General features: G+C 41.2%; 1 protein-coding gene across 1 annotated transcript in view; it reads left to right on the top strand.

The window, feature by feature from the left end:
- The first annotated feature begins 738 nt into the window (after nt 1–738).
- OSBPL2 (oxysterol binding protein like 2) overlaps nt 739–20,208 on the top strand; it is a 38,150-nt gene continuing 18,680 nt past the window's right edge. Inside the window, exons 1-3 of the mRNA XM_082491203.1 lie at nt 739–771; nt 1,559–1,655; nt 15,157–15,321. Of these exons, the coding sequence (XP_082347329.1) occupies nt 15,285–15,321 (37 nt within the window). The 5' untranslated portion in view covers nt 739–771; nt 1,559–1,655; nt 15,157–15,284. The remainder of the gene's footprint in view (nt 772–1,558; nt 1,656–15,156; nt 15,322–20,208) is intronic.

Below are 20,208 nucleotides of genomic sequence, written 5' to 3'. Positions count from 1 at the left end.
CCTGCTCAGAGTTTCTGGGCGGGCGGACTCGGGCACTGCGAAAACAAAAGCTGGCACCGCACAGAGGACGCCAGCGAACCGCTGCATCCCCTGGACTACGGGATACGCAAACCACACCTCCAAACTGCCAAACACTCAAACCGAAAAGTGGTTAAATCCGTAAGAATATACACCACACTCATAGGAGCGACCTCCGTACACCAACCCTCAGCGTTTCTCCACCACAACAACAGTGAAGACTTTCCCATGCCTCAGTAAGAAGGACAGCTTCTTCTATATAGATTATGGTGAGTTGAGCGCTCGCGCCGCAGCTGGCTGCTGGTACAAGCATCCCACAAAGCATAAAGCATCATAACGGTACAGCAACGACCGTGTGCGTTTGTGGGGGAGAAACGGCACCGACCGTCCCCCCCCCGCAAAACACGCTCAGTGAGGCAGCGCAGTGGGGAATCCCGGTCCCGCCTTTATCTGCATAATCCCGCCTCTCCCGCGCGCTCATTGGCCAGTAGTCTCCCCAAGCGGTGGTGCGGCCCGCGGCTGGGAGGCTCGGCGCTTGATTAGCATTCGCCCCGCCCACAGGAGGGTGGGCGGGAAAGCTGGTTTGTCGCTTTGACGACGGCGGGGTGCGGCCGCGCTCTGTGATTGGTGGAGCGGCGCGTCACTCGCCCCCTCTGCGAGGACCGCACTTCCGCCTGGGTGTCAGCGGTGCCGGGCGGGAGGGCGGAGGGGGGGTGGTGTTGCGGAGGGGCCGTCGCGGGAGCGCGGTGCCAGGTAATGCCGCCGCGCTTGCCCCGGGCCCTGCCCTCCCCTCCCCTCAGGGCCGCTCCCCTCAGGGGGCTCTGCTCCCCTCACTTCAGGGACGGGCGGGAGCGCCTGCCCCCGGGCCTGCCGCAGCCCGGCCCGGCGTGGGGGTCCCCTCCCCGGTGGGCCGCTGACGGCTCTCCTCAGCGCTGCGGGCCGTCCTGTCAGCCCGGCCGTGGGCGGGCGGCGGCGGTCAACAGGCCGGGGGAGCGGGGCCGACCCAGTGCTGCGCTCCCTTCCCCGACGGAGGCGGGATGCCTGCCCCGCTCGGGCCGCAGGCCGGTGCAGCTGGGTCGGTAGCGTGTTGGGCTGAAGGGATGTTCCCGTTCCACGCCGGGACGGAGGCGGCGGACCCCGGGCGGCGGGCTGGGGGACAGGAGCGTTCTCTGGGCCGCGGGGTTCTTCTGCGGGGACCGGGGAGGTGCGGGGGCTGAAGGACGTTGCTGCGCAGAGCACGGGTTGCAGGTCAGTGGAGCTGTGTCTATCCTAGCGTAGGGATTTTTCCAATTTTAAATTTAATTTTTTTTTTTTCCTCCTGGTTGCTTTTGGAGCTGGGTAGTTTAGCAAAAACTCTGCGACAGCCCGTTCCCAAGATGAATGTGTTGAGCTCAGCTTCAGCACGGTACAGGAGCCTCAGGGGGCCTTTTAGGCCACAGCTGAAGCACAGCGAGCAGTTAGGATTTATTTGAGTTGGGTTGGTTTTTTTTTGTTTGTTTTGTTTTGTTCTGCAGTTACCTACTCAATGTTTCTCTTACAGAGCTCCTGAAAGGGAGACAAGCAAGATGGGAAAAATAGCAGGAAAAAAGGCTTTTTTTTAAATAACATGTCACCAGAACTTCTGCATGGTAACAAAGGTATAAATTATGTTGCCATTTATTTAATTTGGATATTAATCATGTTTGTGCTATCTGTATGTTTGGATTCAGGACTCCTTTTGGAAGCACTTTGTTACTCTGTGGCGCTTGCAGGCCAGAATTTCAGATGTGTTTGAAATCGCCTTCTGGTTTTTATGTCCGCCATAGCCTTATGTTTCCCCTCAGAAGTATCTGCCAAAGCATGTTCGATGCAAGCAGATACTGCTTTCAGTTACTGTGAATTTTCTCAATTAAAATACATAGCCTTCATTTAAGCTTTCGAAAAGGAAAAAGGAGACGCAGATCTGCAGTGTGGCTTAGCATTACTGTACCACTTCTTTCATAGTGTTTCCTTTTCTCAAGCTTATGCCTGCACGAAAAAACCCCATTGTCTCATTCCAACTTAACCTTTCGAAGTTCAGCAACTCCATGTTCGCATTGACATCTGGGGGCAACCATATATATATCATCTTACAAACTTTATACCAGTATGCTCTGCGACTTCTAAAACCTCAGGATGATTTCTGGAAGCAGTGACTTGGGTGGCTTCCAAACATAAAGCGCCGCGCCGTGGGATGGAACTAGGAGAACTGGCTAAACTAGTGTGGAAGCAAGAAATTCCAAGCAGTGATTTTCCCCTAAGTAACCCCCTGGGTTTTCAGTTACTGTAAACATAGTTTTTCTTAAAATAGTTGTCAAGTCATACAAAAGTTTGAGCACGTGACAGAGTTGAGGGCAATCTAGGATAAGTTCAGGAATGATTCTTAATGTTGCTCTCCTGCACCGACAGTACCTTATAATGAACCTGTAACTTCAGGGAGTGCTCGATAGGAAACCCTGAGACATCTTCTGTCCAGGAATAAACGTGCCATTTTTCTCCAAAACTAGCTCTTCAGCCATGCCAATATAATCTTATAAACAGAAGACAAAACTTCAAGATAGAAAATTATGATTAGACAACAAACTCTATGCCTGCAAGTTGTTCAAGACTAGATAGGTTAAAGATGCAATACTGAAAAACAGTGGGGTGCACATAGTTATTTGTTTGCTAACATCTATGCAAATGTACTTGATTGGGTAAGTGGTCATGGAGGGTAGTTTTCACTGTTGGATGGTTTCTTTAAATCAATTTTAATACTGTTGCTGCTTTCTATGATACGTACTTGCTTAAGCTGACGGGTCTTATGATTGAAACTGGTATTTCTTTCAGTCTTTCTTCTTGTGAATTCTACTGTGTGAACTTCACACATGCTGACCTAGAACAAAGGTGGAAAGCTTAGCTTTCTGTTATTTTAGTGTTGGCTGGAAAACATACACATCAGGTTTTGTTTCTTTGATAAGGCTATATTTTTAAATCACTGTTTGTAGTGCCAGTCAGATGATTTTTTTGTTGTTGTTGTTTGAAAGCAAGATTCACATGCAAGCGCACTGAATTTTTAAGCAGATAGTTCATTAGCTTTGGTATTTGAAGTAACTTGTCCTTGAACAATGCAATGTTACATCGTGCTACTTGATGACTAGAACTTCCGTTTACAAGTTGGCGTTTTTTTCTAGTCCTTCACTCAGTATCAATTTTGTCACCTGAGTCATGAAGATATCTGATAAGAAATGTCTGTATTTGACGCTAATATCATGGTTTAAAATGCTTAGTGCTTCGTCTGTTCTCTGTGAAATAACTAAAATGTTTGGTTCTCTTACATTTTTTGGAAGAAATGCATGAAATCAGACATGCAAAGAACATGCATTAAATGTGGAGTTCTCTACGCCTTGAATGTTTTTGCTGAGTTTGACTATGTAACTGATCACAGCGGCATTTTCACCTTGCTCAATAAATTGGAAAGTGAGAGCAATGGAAAAGAAGTTCGCCCTGTATCTGCCACTTTGGAAGATGCAGGACTTCGATATGTTTCCTGTTGCAAAAAAATATAGGTTATGCATTATATCGATTATTTTATGTTTTTTATTATTTTACGGAATAGACCACTATAGAACTTGAAATTAAAGAATATATTATCTCGATCCTCAAATTGTTAATAATTACTTTGCAGGAGAATGTATGATGATGTAATTATTTACTTTGTATTCTTAAAGGCTGGTAATAGCAAGTTGCATGAGAACAGTCAGCAATTAGAATGTGTCAAATGTGGCTTACCATTACTTTCAGTTATACTCTTCAAAAACTTATTGTTGATTCGGTGCACAAAGATAATGTCTTAATTTTCAGGATCAATAAGTTACAAGAATAGACTAAGCTTACTTAAACTTGATATTTTTTTTTAATACAGTTACAATTGGAAATTCATTTGCTGGTCTAGACAGATCCTTCAGATTATTTCAATATATTTTATTATGCACATAATTTAATGAGACAGATTTTTAGTAAATTACAGCAGCCCTCCATTCAGAAAATGCAGGAGGCTGGATAGCGTGGTCTTCCTGTGATTGTTTATAAATGTGGCGGGAGTGTGCACAAAAGGTGAATTGTGCCTTGTACTGCAGAGATACATCTGGACCTTTTAATCTTGGCCCTCTCGGTTTTGCGGTCCGAAACTTAAACTGTGTATTGCCTTGTTGGACATGTAATGTCTGTGCTTGGCATTAGGCTGAATGGAAACCTTGATCTATGGCATTCCTGTTGCTGTTCGATTCCTTTGCTGTGCTGTTCAGAGTTTTAGATGAGCTAAGGGTTGTGGCTGTTGGGATGGTATGAACCTTTGGGTTATTACAAAGAAGGGTGGATAACTTCATTATGTTTTTACTCTCATTATTTTTACTCTTCTGAATCAGTTTTTTTAGGGCTCCTGAAAGAATCTGTTAATATATCTCATTGGGTTTTGGTTCTAGCAATAGTTTGAAAGTAATGATGGTATGTAAAGTTGGAAGCTGGAAGGTAGGCACTGGAATTCTGAGGTGTCTGTGATTCAGGTCACTCGCTTCAGACCTAACCAGCTCTGGCCCCTGAGGCGGCAGAGGCCGTTGTAGAGTCTGTTCCTTACAGTGTGTCAGTGCAATCAAGTGCAAATGAGAATCCTTTTAATAATGTGCAATTATAAAACTTGTATATGTTAAAGCTATGGAGAAGTTTGGTCACCAGCCTATTTATAATGGTCCATTTAGCAGCACATTTGTTTACTGGATGAAACAAGAACTTTGTTAGAACAGAACTTTCTCCCCCGTGCATGTGTTCTTTCTAGGTTTTGCACAACGTCAATGAAACTGGTGAATGGTTGTTTAATAGTGAAACAAAAATGCTATCTATTTTAGAGATTCAAATAACTTTACTTACATGGCCTTATTTTGTCTTAAACATAGTTCTAAGTACTGTGCAACCGTTCTATTATCCGATTGGGTTAATGTTACTGAGCAGGATAGCTAGCTGGTTTCTTTATTAAAACTGAATTCTATTTAGAGATATTTGTCCTGTCTTGGGAAGTCAAAGTTTTTTTGGCTTTGGTTTTGGTTGTTTGTTGTTTTTTTAAAGGAAATTCAGCCATAGCAGAAACTCTGACTTTCTAAAGCTTTTGCAAATTTGTGGTATCATCTTAAAACTCTTTACAAATAGTCTGCTAGCTGTGTGCATGAGCTTGTGCTGCAGAATTTCATATGTGAGAAATTGTTGGTAGGCATAAAGATATGGTTTCTTATGCTGTCGGGCTTTGCACTAGGTTAGTCAGCTGTTGTCGTCCTGCTTTATTTGCAGTGTGATTGCTGTCATGATTGTTTAAGAGTCTCCATGACAATGATTTGTAAGATACCTTGTACAGAATAAATGTAAAACCACATGTATCCGGAGAGAAAGGGTCTGCAGAGACAAAGCTTAAAAAGTGCCTTTTAGTGGGAAGACCTATAAACTAAGCCTGTAACTATGTTTACTGTGTTAGGGGTGTCCTCCAGTGATGTTACATGCTATAATTGTTGTCACATTTTTAAATTTTGGTGATCATTTTGTAGGGCTGGTTCCATTATGGTAAGAAATACTCAAGCATATTTAATTTATCTTCAAAGTAATTTTTGGTTCAAAGGGAAGTGTTCATAAATGATTAATTATATGTCAATTGACACTTGTGTCCAAAGCCACTGTACTTGGAGTTACTGATTACTTCCCACCTTGTTTCTCTTACAAATAAGATAAAACACATCCTTCAGGAAACTAGTAAGAAGTAATTAATTTTATGAGACAGTATTGAATTACTAATTATTTTAACAGTGTGGCTAGAAATGAGCTGGTGTATCAGTCGTGATCACACCTAGCATTATGCCTCATGGGTAGTGAAGGCATGCAAACCAGCATTTTGTGATCTTTTATAATTGCGGACAATGAAATAGTTTCCAAGGGAAGGCTACGAAGTCCAAAGAAAGCTGTACCACATACTCTCAGGTGGAAAAGTGTCTCAAATATTGATGTAGTGTGAAAAAAGGGAGAAAATTTACAGAATTCTATGGGAATTTCTGTGAAGTGTTTTGCATCTGAAAATATTAATCTGTGAGAATCAAGTTTCCTTGGTCTTTGTTTGTTAGGTTTGGTAGAAGCTCTTTTGGCTAGTATGCTTGGCCGTAGAACAGAATTTTGGGGTGAAGTGAAACTGGGGATAGCCATTGGTTCCCTTAGGTAATTGACCACTGTACTGCTGCGATATTTTCTGTCCAGTTTCATCTTTACAATTTTTACATTCAATAAATACCGCTTCTGATAGCAGCGCTGTAGCTTTGTGCTGGGGACACTACTCAGTGTGTGGGACAATCATTGTGGTTTGTTCTGATGCGGAAACAAGTTTTGTAGCCTGAACTCGTTTGCAAACCAGACTTCAAGCATTTCAGTTGGCTCTAATTCTTGTGAAGTATCACCAAAAATCTGTATTCCTGAGAGAACAAAACGTGGTTCTGTCTGCCATAAATCTGTTTGGCTCGTGGTCAAAGCTAAATTTTCAGATGTTCAGTTTGCTGCCACCATTGTTTCAAGTGCTTTAAAAATCAATTCAGCTAAACTATCAGCTTAGGATGCTTCGCTGCTTTGGTTCTGTTGTGGGTTGAGCCCCACACAGCTCCCCCGTGGGATGTGGGAGAGAATTGGAAGGCCAAAAGCGAGAAAAGTTGAGGTAGAGACAAAGACGCTTTAATAAGCAAAGGCAGGGGAAAAAGCCAAGTAGAAATAAAGAAAAACAGGAGATGCAAAAGCATTCGCTCACTGTCAGCTCACCCATGTTCAGCCAGTCCCTGAGCAATGGCAGCTCCCACAAAACTCCCCTCCGGTTTTGTTGCTGAGCGTGCTATGTGTGCTAGGGAACATCCCCTGTGGCAGTTCGGCTCCGCTGTCCTGGCTGCATTGCCTCCCAGGCTCTTGTCCACCCGCAGCCCGCTCGCTGTGCGGGCAGAGGGAGAATGGTAGAAAGCCTTCATGCTGTGTAGTACTCTTCAGCAATAAAATACGGGTGTGTTATCAACACTGCTTTGGTCACAAATCCAAAGCGCAGCACCCTAGGGGCTGCTGGGAAGGAAATCAACTCCATCCCAGCAGGGCCCAGTACAGGTCCTCAGCTGTCCCCAGGGCATTTAATATCTCCCAGCTACATTAAGGCCTATAATAGGGGTAGCTGCAGTCTTCAAAGAAATGGAAAAGTGACAGTGGGCCAGGTCTTCTGCTGATCCTCTTCACACTACCTCTCTGCATTTTAGCAGACTTGAAGAAAAAGTTGCGCTTCTCTTACTGTGGGTGCGGAGGGGCTTTCATCTTGCCAACACATCGTGGTGGAAGATGCTATTACGTTCAAACTTTGGAATAAGAAACAAATATAACTTGGTAAATAAAATCCTCTTCTGGATTCTGCCATCTGTAGCTGTTCTCTGGTTGAAAAGGTTTTAGGTGCATAATAATTACAGTAGGTATCTAAATTGCCAATTAAATTGACTTCTTGGCTAATTTTTATAGATGTTTTAGATCTAGTACTGTTGGTAACCTAATTTCATGAGTCAATTAAGATTCATCCTTGCTGAAGCTTTCATTCAGAGATGAAACACTGCAGTCTGATGCTTTCTGGAGATGTGTATGAAGCAAAACACATGAATATTTATCTTCTAGTTCAAGCTATTTATTTCTGTCCCTTGAAGTACTACAGCTATGTTTTATTTCAGTTGGCAACTCAAGAGAAGGTGGGGTTGGCTCTTACTCACCAGTCATATTATAGGACTGTTGGGGTTTTTTGTTCTTTTTTTAATTTGTTATTTTTAGTGTTGGTACGAAGGGTGTGTATATTTGATCTTCTGCTGGCTCTTTTGGCATCTCTTTCTGGACAGAAGGTTCATCCTGAACCCAGCATACCCAGACTAAAGAAAATGTTGCTCTTTATTAACATATGCTGTTGGGTGGATTAAATGGGGCATGGAATGAGTTTTCCTTTGTATCAAGCTAGTTTTAAGTTCTGTTAAAGTTACTATTAAATTGTGCTTGTGCCCTTTTGACCCATAAAAGAAAAGCAAAAACCTGAAAATTGCGTGTCCCTGGCAATACTTGTGCAGTATTTTTATCATATGAGATTCGACATAGTTTTCTTTTTTTTTTTTTTTTTTTGTGGGAAAGTCTCACTTGACTTTATTCCTTTTTTTTTTTGTGCATGTTTTTTTTTGTTGTTGTTGGTTGTTTGTGTTGAGTTTTTTTTTCCTTGCTTGCAAGTATTCTACTTTCAAGTTAATAAACTTTAATTTGTTTTAAAATTTGCTGTGGCAGTGCACATCCAGCGAAACCTTGCTAGGCATGTGAAAAAGCTGATGAATGTGCTAGTTCATTAATTCTTTGGTGGCACTTTAATTCCAGTGTATTGAACTTCTAACACCCTACCTGCTCATGCTGGTGAACGTCTGTTTTTATTTTCATGACTGCTTACTGTTTCCTTACTTGGTTTTATTTAAATGCTCCTTGATCTCACAAGTAGATGCAGGGTCTGTATATTGAACACAACCTGGTGTTTTGTATATGTTACACTGAGCTGGAACATGTGCTTTATGAGCAAAACAACCAGGATTTGTAAAGGTAGCAGGATGGTGTCAACAAAGCAGTGGCTTTCCAGAGTTGCTGCATGATGTGAAGTTTCAACTTCAGGTCTGGAGGAATGAGAGGCTGCAGCTGTAGTGAGCCAGCCAGACTTCAATCCTGATCTGGCCGAACCGCATTCCAGTCAAATTAGCTACTCCAGCTGTAAATGCTTACCTTTCTATAGAGATGTAAGTGTTTCTTTAAGGAGGAGTAACTTTTGGTTAACCAGCTGGGTCTTTGTTGCGGATTAACGTAAAGAACAAGTTAGTATGGAGTAACTAGTTATGTTGAATTAACTAAGTCATAGTAATTGCAAGTTTGAACTCTTACAGGTTGTTTTGAACAGGTACTAGTGTTTGGGTTTTTTAACTGGTATATACGTCCTGAGGACCCAGGATCTTAACGACATAAGGTGTTTTGTTTGTTTTTTCTTTTTTCTTTTTCTTTTGAATGGAATTTGAGAAGGAGGAAGCATACATGATGCCAAACTTGAGGGATTACTAAACTACCCAGGTAAATGGCATAGGAAATGTCAACTTTTAGTACCTGGTAGAGCTGTAAGCAAATGAAATGATGTTATGGACAACCATTACAGGTCACCTCCACAGCCTCATCTGGCATATAGGTGTGGAGACTACAGGTGCCAGAGAGCAGCCTTCCACTGCTCAGCAGGTGGTGGATCTCCACACCTTTGGTTTCAGAGAGAAGCTATGAAGGTGGAATCTCTCTTTACAAGGAGTGCCTGCATCTCTCCTCATATAGATGCGCACGTCACAGAATGTGTTGAGCAAATTAGATACTTTATAAAGTAATTTGTGAAGTCTTGCATTTTTATTGTTCTGGTTTTAAAAATAAATTCAAGTGGGAGGAAATGGTTTGAAAGAGGTGGGAACTGTGCAAAGTCTGGGACTGATCTTATTGGTCCTGTACCTCTGGAACAGAGTTCCTTGTACTTTCTGCTGCTGGGGACTGTGAGCTTGTACGGGACCCTGTGATCTGCGCAGAGCGAAGCTTTTGAAAGCAAAGCGTGCCACTGGGAGCCAGATCACCTGGTATGAGTTACTGTCGAGTTACGGTTCAGCGCAGTGCTTGACAGAACACTTTGTTTGACATTATTCATAACTGGCTGATTGACAGGTACGGTACAACTTTGGTCCTTCCTTCGTCATGGGACTGTAGCTGTCACCGTAGCGTAGGTGGTATGAACAGTTACATTCTCTGCGTCAAGGCTGTAAATATCACTGAGAGGAGCATGTTTTCTCCTGAGAGTGAGCCTCGCGGGACCTGTCAGTACATGTTGTGACCATCATGTGCCATGCATGTTTAGGAACAGCGCTTTGTTAGTTCTCTCTCTCTGTGACAGATGCACTTCTGGAAAGCAGTGTGTCAGTCCTAGTGATCCCCTCCTCTCTGTAGAACCTGTTTCAAGGTGTGCTATGGACATGGTACATGTGTTTTCTTGTGTTTCCACAGTATTTGTTGCAACCGCGTGCTTTGTTTTGTCCTTTGCCTTTGCAAAACATCGTTGTGTCCTTTAAGAAAAGAACTGTCCATGGTCATCAGTCATACAGGAATGTGTGAACCTTTTCTGGCAAACTGTGGTAATTTAAAGGAGTTTTAATGAGTAACCTGCTTTTGACGAGTTGTGCAGCACCAATGAGACCTCTCAAGAACAGAAGTACAAAACAGACTGTGTCCATGTGACTGGTAGGTAGTTAGTTATATTTCGGTCCCTCACCTTTTCAAGTTTTGGGGTTACTTGTGTGGGACCAACGTGACATTCTTATTTCAGCATTGATATCTGCATTTCTAAATTGTGTTATTGGACAGCATAATATCTCGTTTAACCTGTTTGTGGATGGCTTTACAACATCACTAAGGTGCAAAGCTTATTTCAGAGGAACCAAAATGTTCATCCTTTGATTAGAAGATATCAGAAGCTCTTATAAGTTTTTGACTTCGCATGCAATGCTTAGCTTAACTCTTGCTAGTCTGGTTTTGTGTGTTGTAGGCATTGGCATGCAAATGAGCAAAGTGACTAGAATACGCCCAAATAACTTGTTCAAGACTTGCTTCAATAAATTATATTAAACTTTCTTGTTTTCTGTTAATTGCTTTAGCACTCACTTTAAATGTAATTTCAAAGACCAAAATTGTATTTTGAATATTCTGGACAACCTAGTATGGAGAATTTCTCAGAGCAAAATAGAAGATAATACAGCCTGCAGTAAAGATTTACCAACCAATTATGAAGTTGTACTGGCTATTATACATTTTTTGGATGTTTTTATCTGTTGTCTTTCAGTTTGAGCTTCAAAAATAGCATCTCTCCTGTGGGGAAATAATTCTATTACAAAAATAAAAATAAATTTGGCAGTTCTTATTCATGCATATGAATCCCATAGTAAATCTGATTCGTATTATACAAATCCATAGCCTTAAAATATGAGGAAATAAAAGAGCTTTGACGCTTATCTTATAAACCACAAAATCTGGGCTGCTTGCGGTCAGGGGTGTGTTGCCATCATTAAGTTATGAATTTCCAGTTCTCTTAAGATGCCTCTACTTGCAGCTTTTTCCTGTTACTTATGAAATGATTTCTATACAGTCTCTCTTTGGTCACAAATGTGGCAATGCAGCTGGGCTGCAATCCTTGGGCCAAAGCACCTCTCTGGGTGTCCGTGCCTCGAGTACCCTCGCCCAGCCTGTTGGCGCTGGCTGTTAAGGCAAAGCCCACCAAGACCATTTTAACCTGGAAACCAGCAAACCCTTATCGCTGAACTAGCGTTCTCTACAACCAAGAGCGAGTGAAGTCCTCTATGGAAAACTGGTTGTTACGTTCCTGATGAACACTGTGTATGTAAGGAAATACCTTAATATGCTTTATATTTCACCTACACTGTAGGACTGAAAGATGTGAATGTGATATGATGTTTGTGCTTTATGAAGGATTTTCCAGGATGAAAGTTGGTCCAAAGCTCCTAAAGGTCTGTCTGACGCAGGAGTATTGTACCCTTCCTTGAATGGCAATTTTGATAAAAGCTGTTAACTACAGTTGCTAGTGTGTAAGTGAATTCTTTTGGGTACACGATGGACATGGAGGAGGAAATACAGATTACAAATGCTGAATATGAAGCAAACAGGATGTTTTTGTTTTCTGGCATTTCAGCCTAGTTGAAAGTAACTTTTTGCTGTTGCTTTTAGTAAGAGAAAAGGACTTCATCCTAGCTTTTTGGCTCATGAAAGCTAAATGCTGTTATCATTGTGTGTTCAGCTACATGCAAATTCGCATTAATCATTGATAAATAAAATAACAGAATGCAAAAGAAATGATATGAGTGTTAAGTTATTCCTAGTGTAACTCTGCAAAATATATTACTTTCTCCTTTTAAAAATGCTCCTAGCACCTTAGGAGAATTTGTGGCTATTATTTAAAGTGACTTCCATGAATATTTTGTTCTGTAGGTAATAGAAAGCTTGTATATAACTTAAAAATGAAAGTTCAGTCATATCCCTTTAAATAACCATGAGTTTAAGGTGCTGCATAAGGTGCCTATCAGGAGGAGAGCACAGCGTAACTCTTGCTTTCAGATAGCTCAAGTCTTTGATTCTAGTTACTTCATTTGTACTTAGTGTTTTTATAGGAAAGCTTCATTGTCTTTGTAGTGAAACTGCATGCTGTGTGATGTAGTTCCACTTCACAAGTCCTTTTGTAATGCAATTATTATTGTGCAGGAGGGGGGAGAGGAGAAACTGGTATTGATCTGTATGACCTTGTTTACTCTAAGGGTCTTAACGATGAGATAACTGACAGTTTTTTAAGGCATAATTTTTATTCCTTGGTGCCTTCTATACAAGACTATAGCATGCTGGAGTTGCCATTACGAAGCATCTCTGGAGCTTGCATGCTGATGTGTGATTTCCTTTTTATGTGTTGCAGATAGATATAAGGCTGTCTCAGAACAGCATCCCACCACGTCAGCTGTATGCAACAATAGCATAGTCCTGCTGCATGAGCTTACATAAAAATAGAGACTAAGCATAAAAAGGGAAGATGAAGAAAACATGGGGAAAATGAGGGAATTGTAGTGCTGATCATTAGAGGGCTGTATCTTGTGCAGACACAAGTTCCTTCTGGAAACATTGGCTGCTGTTTTGCTAGAAGGATGCAATACTTGCAGACAATTGAAACCATGAATGTCTTGCATCTTCAAGGATACAGCAGCTTGGAGGGTTAAAGAAGCCCTCTAATGTAACTTTGTTGGCAAACTAGTGAAGTCATTCCAGTGTGATGATAATGGCTTCTGGGGTGAACAGTTGTCCTGAGATGTCGATTTCCTGTTTTCTGTAGCAATCGTTTTCTTTGGATTCCTCTTTCTGCCCCCTTTAAAGGTTTACATAGTTGCATCCTCAAGGACAGATTTTCTGCAAAGATATGACTATTTGGAGACCTTGGAAGAGATGCTTCCAGATATATTACTGGTAGGGCTGGAAAATTTGGAGAAACTCTAAGACTGACAGCAACTTTGGTATGAACAAGCGTTTTATGTATTTATTTATTTATTTTACATAGTCAAGGCCTGGCTTCCGCTAGGGAAGATAACACAGGGAAAGCTGCGCTGACTTGTACTTACAGTGCAGATCTAGAACAACGTAATCAATTCTGCTGTTTAGTTTAGTTCACCCAGAAATGTGAGCTAGCTGCTACCCTTGAACCAATTGTTAGTTAAGAGGTTTCTCCCTTTCTTTGAATCTGTGGCAGCATGGTTGCCAGTGACCTGAACTGCCTGTATCTTTTTGAAGTGAAGCTGCTGCTCTTTTGCCTCATGCAAGCAGAGCGCAGGCTGACAGCCTTGCATGTGCATGTGTCTGACTTGTTAATGTTTTGAGCTGTTGCATCCCTGCCCAGGAGAATGCAGCACTTTGACAAGAGTCAGAAACCTGTTGCTGATGAACAAGAAGGTTGAAGAAGGTTTAAAGGTCTGTGACTGGAGAAGAGCATGGGGAGGGGGAAGGGAAGGAAATTATCATCCAGCTGAGAGCAATTGCAACAGCACTGTAGCAACAGTCAAGGGAAGTAGCTGCGTAAAGTTTTGTCCTAGTGGAGATGAGGACTTGTAAATAAGAAATTGCTGAAGATTATGTGGAAGCTTAGAGACTCACCATGATGCAGAGATTGATGTAAAATCCTCTAGTGGGAAGTAAAATAGGGAGTTCCTAAGGGAAGAGTGACAAACTGAGATACCCGGCCTTGGCAAACATAACACTTCAAGGCAAACTCTGCATTCCTTAACTTAGATGAGTTCCAAAGTAGGCTATTGTAGTTCCTCCTACTGAACGGCAAATTGGAAGGACTTTATGTGTGTGAGACATTCAAATAACTTTTGTCCTGGGCAATGAGGTAAAAGGACTTAAGATACAGGAGGAATCATGCAGTTTGATTTCTTGCAGAGAGGAAGAGAGAAGGAATTGGCTTCAAACATGACAAGCTCTTTTACTAGGAGTAGAGTGCGCTTCTGGCTTTGTTTCTCTTAATTGGAACGGAATTGTGCAAGTTATAATTACTCTGGAAAAACTACTGTCACAAAAGCAGTGCGATCTTCAAGGATCATAAAAAATTGAGACTGACAGATTGAGGTTGTTTTGGAGGAGATATTGATAGCATTGCCATGCCGTCGTTTATCATTGTGTACTTGCCTTGTCATTGGTACCTGATGTACATTTGCAGGAGTGCAAACTAAATTTTCTCATTATTCTCCTTTGACTAAAAATTGGGTGAAGTAAAAATGTTTATGTTACACAATTGCCAACCATCTGGAAAAAATCTAATTTAGTCTGTCCGTAAAGTAGAGCTGGAATGCTTCTGTAAGTTATTTGCAGTGTAGTTGGCTTTACTGAGAACAAGCTTGTTGTTTCTTTACACTCTCCCTCTAGAGGGAAAAATCTCCAGTTGTCTCTTCAAGAGTTCATATCAGTAGCCTGACAAAACTTCCCTAATTGTCATTAGATACTGACTGTGTGATGCACAATGAGGCCCAATATTTTTATGCAACAGTGAGATTTTGAGATATAAGGTTCTCCTCCTTGTTCCCAGCTTTCTTGGTTAAGGATGCGGTAAGATGAAGAGGAGAATTTTTGTTTTGCCAGCTGTCTTTTTCTTCCTTCAGTTCTCTGCTCCTTCTAGATGTACTTGCCTGAAATTTAACATGCAGTAAATAAGGTATATTTTACAGTAACATATATGATGTATTTATATAGAGAGAAGTATGGCGTAGTACATCAGCTGTTCTTGTGGTAGATAGTATTTGTCTTGAGAATGACTTTGGTATCAATGAAGGCTCTTTACTTACGGATTCTTGGATTCATCTTTTGCCATGGGAAGAAATAAGAAAATTAGTATTTGTCAGGTATGCATGTTTGTGCACATAAGAAATGTGGAAGTTGCTAATTCTGTTTCCCTGTCTTGTCAAATAGATCATCTAAAGCAGCTGGGTATTTGCAAAAGAAGACTTCGACAGCACACAGATACTTAATCTCTAAAGCAAGTTCAACGATGCATTAGAGGAAGCTGGATTGGCTGTACAGAGATCTCACACTGAAGGATGAATAGTGAAGAGGAGTTTTATGATGCCGTTACGGGTGAGTGATGGGCACAGTGCCAAAAAAAAAAAAAGCTATAAACTGCACGTGTGTGTGGTGAGGGGCTAGTAATGTATTGCTGTTAAAAATAAATAATAAGTAAAACGCCGTTGGTAAAACTTGTAGTGCTGTTTTCTGAAAAGAAGAAAGGAAGAATTATAATTCAGCTTCAGACTTGGAAATGAGGGGTTTTTTTATTAAAGCTTAGTGCTGGCTATCATTTTATCACTATAACAGTCCTTTAGTGGCAAAGTCTTCCTTTCATTTTCTGTAAAATGCAGGTAATTTAATAGCAGCTTGAGAAGTAATGCTTTTAACACCCTTTGCAAGGTGAAATATCTTCCGTGGATTATTTTTATTGTTATTTTATTTATTTTAATGGAAAACTTATGCTGAAGAATTGAAGTAGAAAATGTTTTTCTAGTCAGAAACGAATTACTGTAAAAGTATGCTTTCAAGATAGGGAGCCAAAAGTCTCTGCAATCCAGTGTTGTTTCTAGGAAAGCAAACATGAATCACTGCACACTTGAGTAGTGTATCAAATAGTACTTTTCTTTGAACTAATAAGGATGAATTGTTATTTATAAAAGCCTTACATGGGTTTAGTGGTAAAATAAAATGCTTTCAAAGATCTCAAACAAATTTAAAGTCTTCTACTTAAATGTCTCCTCAGAAATCCTGTAATAGAGGTGAAATGAGAAATGCTGGCAATGGTGAGTGTAGAGTGCTTAATGTAGAATCACGGGAATGAAAAGAGAATAATGGGAAAAGTGAAAGCTGAAGGAATGGAAGTAGCATGGTAGATACAAGTGGATAAGGTAGACTTAGACATGGTTGGAAATCCATATAAGGAGTAAACAGAGGGGCCTTGGTGAAGCAACGTGACTGACAGTGGGCTGTATAGGACTTGTCACAATTATGTCCTGGAGAAGAGAAGGAAATTTGGATGTCATTCATGCTAGCTAGGAGTAATAGACACTAGTACTCCAAATTCATCTGTGAAATCAAATTGTACCATAAAAGCCTTGAAAACACAACGGATTGTTCCTGTATGTCTTTAGTAATCTTTCAATTCTACAAACTCAGGACCATGGCCATAGATGAACTAGATTTCCCCCACACACACACTGAAAAAGGTGAACAGAAATATGCCTCTAAGTATGAGGTCTGTGTCATACAGCTTTGATGTTGATGCATTCCTTTGCTGCAGAAATACACAGCCCTCAGTGTTTGAGTCATCTGCGTTTGAACACTCTGGTTTTGTCCCCTTTCCTTTTCTTTGTCCCCTTTCCTCAGCCTCAAAAGCTTGTTTCTCCCTGCAAGTTCTCAAGGTGGAAATGACTTTTGAGCGATTGTGTGTGAGACGTTCTTATACCTCAGAGACCTGGCTGGCTCTGCTCAGAAGTGGGATGTTGTGCATCAGTTCTGTGAGCAGTCCTTGTCCTGTCCTAATCTTATTCCTCCACAGGAGGAATGTGATGGCAGGAGAGAAGTTTCTAAGCAAAAGAAGATCTGTTGTCTTTATAGGCTCTCAGCACAGCCCTCTTCTGAGGGGGGGTGCTTGGTCTGCAGCAGCCATTCCAGGAACTAAAAGAAGTTGAACTTTTTTCCCTTATATATGTTGCCTTGGAGCGTGCCCCACAGGTACTTGGTTTAAGCAGAGTGCTAACTTTGGAATAGTTTGTTTCAGATTCTTTCTCCCTCAGGACTGTCTTTAAAGATGGGTGCTCAATCTCTTTCTCCAGCTAGATGCTGACAGTTTGATAGATTACTTGCACAAACCTAGTGAAATCTAGACCTAGTTCTTTGTAGGTGTGTCTTGTCTAAGTTATACATAAATGTGATGCGAAGAACAGCTGTAAATAGGTCTTTCTGCATTCATGTTCCCCAACTGCTGATGCTCGTAGCAACTCTTTGCTCCTGTTAGCACCATGGACTGTGTAGCTTTTAGATGATGATTTGCTGAATTCTTTAGGTTCTAATGGGTCCTGTTGGTGCCTGCCTATCTCTTAGTTTTTGGATGGTCTGGACATGGTAGGTGTAGACCCAGTACTCCCATGAGATCAAGTTCAGAATTGAGTTCCTTTCTGAGCCAAGGTGAGCTTTCAGGTTCCACAGTGAAAACTTCAGGATATGGGGTTCTAAATTTTGATTAAAAAAAATGAAATGCCCTTGGCAGACTCCTCAGTCTGTTCTTTCCAAGGATACTCTCCTTCCCTTAGGTCAGATCAGTAGATGGGCAGAAGCCATCTTTAGACACGTGCTTGTTCTGCTCTAAGTCTAGCATTGGAACATGGCTACCAGGAACAAGCACATTCTCCACCTGTGTCTTAGCGTCATATTGAGATGAAAACAGCGTGTACATCTCTTCTCCTCTGGTTCTCCCATAGTCCTGGGCCCTGGTTTCCCCAGAGGGGGCTGCAATGTGTTTCCACAAGTTCTCTGATTTTAGTAATTGGGTACTGTGGTTTGTGGCCTATATGTAGCAAACCAGGCTTAATAGAGCACTTGAACTCTGTGGGAAAATATGCTTTAGAATTCTGCAGCAGTCTCAGCAGCAGCCCAAGTAGTATGCTGCCTCCTTTAAGATGCTATGAGTTCACTCCTTGAGGAGGCCACAACTTTTCTGTAGTTATTAATTGATGACATCTAGTTCTGGAATGTGAATCTATCCTAAAAAGACCCGTTTTTTGTTGTGGTGCATTTCATCTCTTTGGCTGAGAAGTTTCCTGCTTCTGACACTGTCCCCATCACATCCAAAAGACGTGCTCATGTGATGGAATTGCATGCTGTGTGGTTGGGAATCATCCTCCTGGCAGATGGTTTCACCCTGACTGGATGATGATTACGCTTGTAAACATGCAGGATGGACTGTGTTATACAGGTGATGAATCAAGTTGGTGACCAGTGAAGAGTTTCCATGGAGAGAAGTTTCTTTGCATTCAGAGGTTATTAGCATTGCTGATTAGTTGGACGCTTGACATTACGAGTGAATATTCCCCTTGGGAATCTCATGGAAATGTTACCTGTGGTCTCAGTTAATTCTTGGCAGTGCAAGTACAGGAGGTGGTGTTCTCTGAGACTGGATCAGGTAAAGTGGTCAATCCTTTGATGAATTTCAGAGTCTTTGAAATATTATGTGAGCCAGGGAGCATATAACTTTGATCATTTGCCTTTAGCCTATGTCACCTCAGGTTTGTTAATCTCATCGGAGACTTGTTAAAGACTGTATGCCATCAGGTTCTGCTTGTCAGAACTGTATCCTTCATTAATTCTGTCAGATGTCTGTTTGCCAAAGTGTTTTGTGAAAGGGTTGTCCCAGAACAGGAAAATACTTGGCTAGTTACGGGGTAATTTATTTTTGACAAACATAAATGATTTAGTTTTGCTTTTTTAAATATTAACCTGCAGTTCCATGGAAATCTGTTCTGTGCCTGTGAGGTTAATCCAGCCTGGTGTATTTGTGAGGATAATTGCCCTTCTGTTTCCTATTGCTTGGCTGTTGTTCACTGTAAACTATTGATTTCACTTGGGGAGGAAGAAGTGAGGTATCTGCCGCCAAATTTATATATTTTCATAAAGTCTGGATCAAACTGGATCAGTGGATTCTGCCGTAATGTTTAAGTATTGCAGACGTTGTGAAAGGCCGGCCTGCCTCCTCTTGGAGCAGCCCCGTACAACTGCGCGTTGGGAAGGTGGATTTGTTTCGAAAAGTGGAGAATGGTAATTTCTGACAAAGAAAAAATTGCCTCTCACTTCACTTGCTCTCTTGCATATTTATCCCTACTCCTTATGCCCTTCTTAGAGCTGAAGATTCTCGGTACTATGCTATTTTGATTCCCTTTCTGTCTTGAGTGACAAGGCTTAATTAGTATTTAAGGAAGTTGCTGACTGCACGAAAGGGGCGGTCTTCTGTCTTTGTATGTGACTCATAGAACAGTGTGCCTCTCTGCTCCTTCATAGGTGGATGTGTAGCATAGTCTGAGTGGACTTGTGTCATTTGCAGGATGTGGAAGAAGAAGGCTAAGAAAACTAGAGTTACTGGCAAGTCACTTTTCTTTAAGCTCTTGAAATAGGTTAATGTTGGCACCCAACTTAAGTATTTGACTTTGAAAATGTAAGACTTTTTAAAAGCTTTTGTTTCACCCTTAATACATGTAAGTTTGGGCTTTTGATTAAGCTAATTCTTGGCATTTTATTTCTGTGTGTGGTCCCCTATGCCCCTTTTAAATCCTTATTTTAATCCTCACTCCAAGTGGATCTCCACTGTAAAAACTGTCCTGTAAGTAAAGCTTATCTACTGAGTTTTGCAAGTTCAAGGCTCTAATGGCAGCTGGAGTAAGAGTCTGTTTGTAACTTAGAAAAACTACAACAGATCATTTCAGTAAACTGTTTTTATTCCAGAGAAGTACTTCCTCTGTGAAGAACATTCTCTGGATAGTTCTTCACATAACTATAATACTTGTTAATTCATTGAGAATGGCTTTTAAAACTTTCTCAATGGACTTGTAGTAGACAAGCCAGCTGATACTTAGGGTTGAAAGAATAATTGAAAGTCTAGTGATTATCTGGCTGTGTACCCTTGTTTGTTGGTTTATGTTTTTTTTTCTTTTTTTTAAAGCAGTTAGGTGGAGAGGCACTCTAATAAAGCTGACTTTACACTTCTGATTATCTTATTTTTCTGGAGCAGGGATTTAATTTTTGTTGTTTGTGTCCACGACTCTTGTTTGAATTGGCATTTATTTACTTACCGATGACATATTGTCCATAAATAATATATATACTTGAATCTAAATTCCCATTGTGCTGTACCAGAACAGGGTAAAACAATTCTGAATCATGGAGAAACAGAGCAGTGTGGTTAAAAACAATGAACATTTGATAGGA

Source organism: Vanellus vanellus (assembly GCF_965231255.1).
Source record: "Vanellus vanellus genome assembly, chromosome: 15".
Lineage (NCBI taxonomy): Eukaryota > Metazoa > Chordata > Aves > Charadriiformes > Charadriidae > Vanellus > Vanellus vanellus.
Note: the sequence above shows the minus strand (reverse complement) of the source record. Positions and strands in the feature narration are given on the sequence as shown.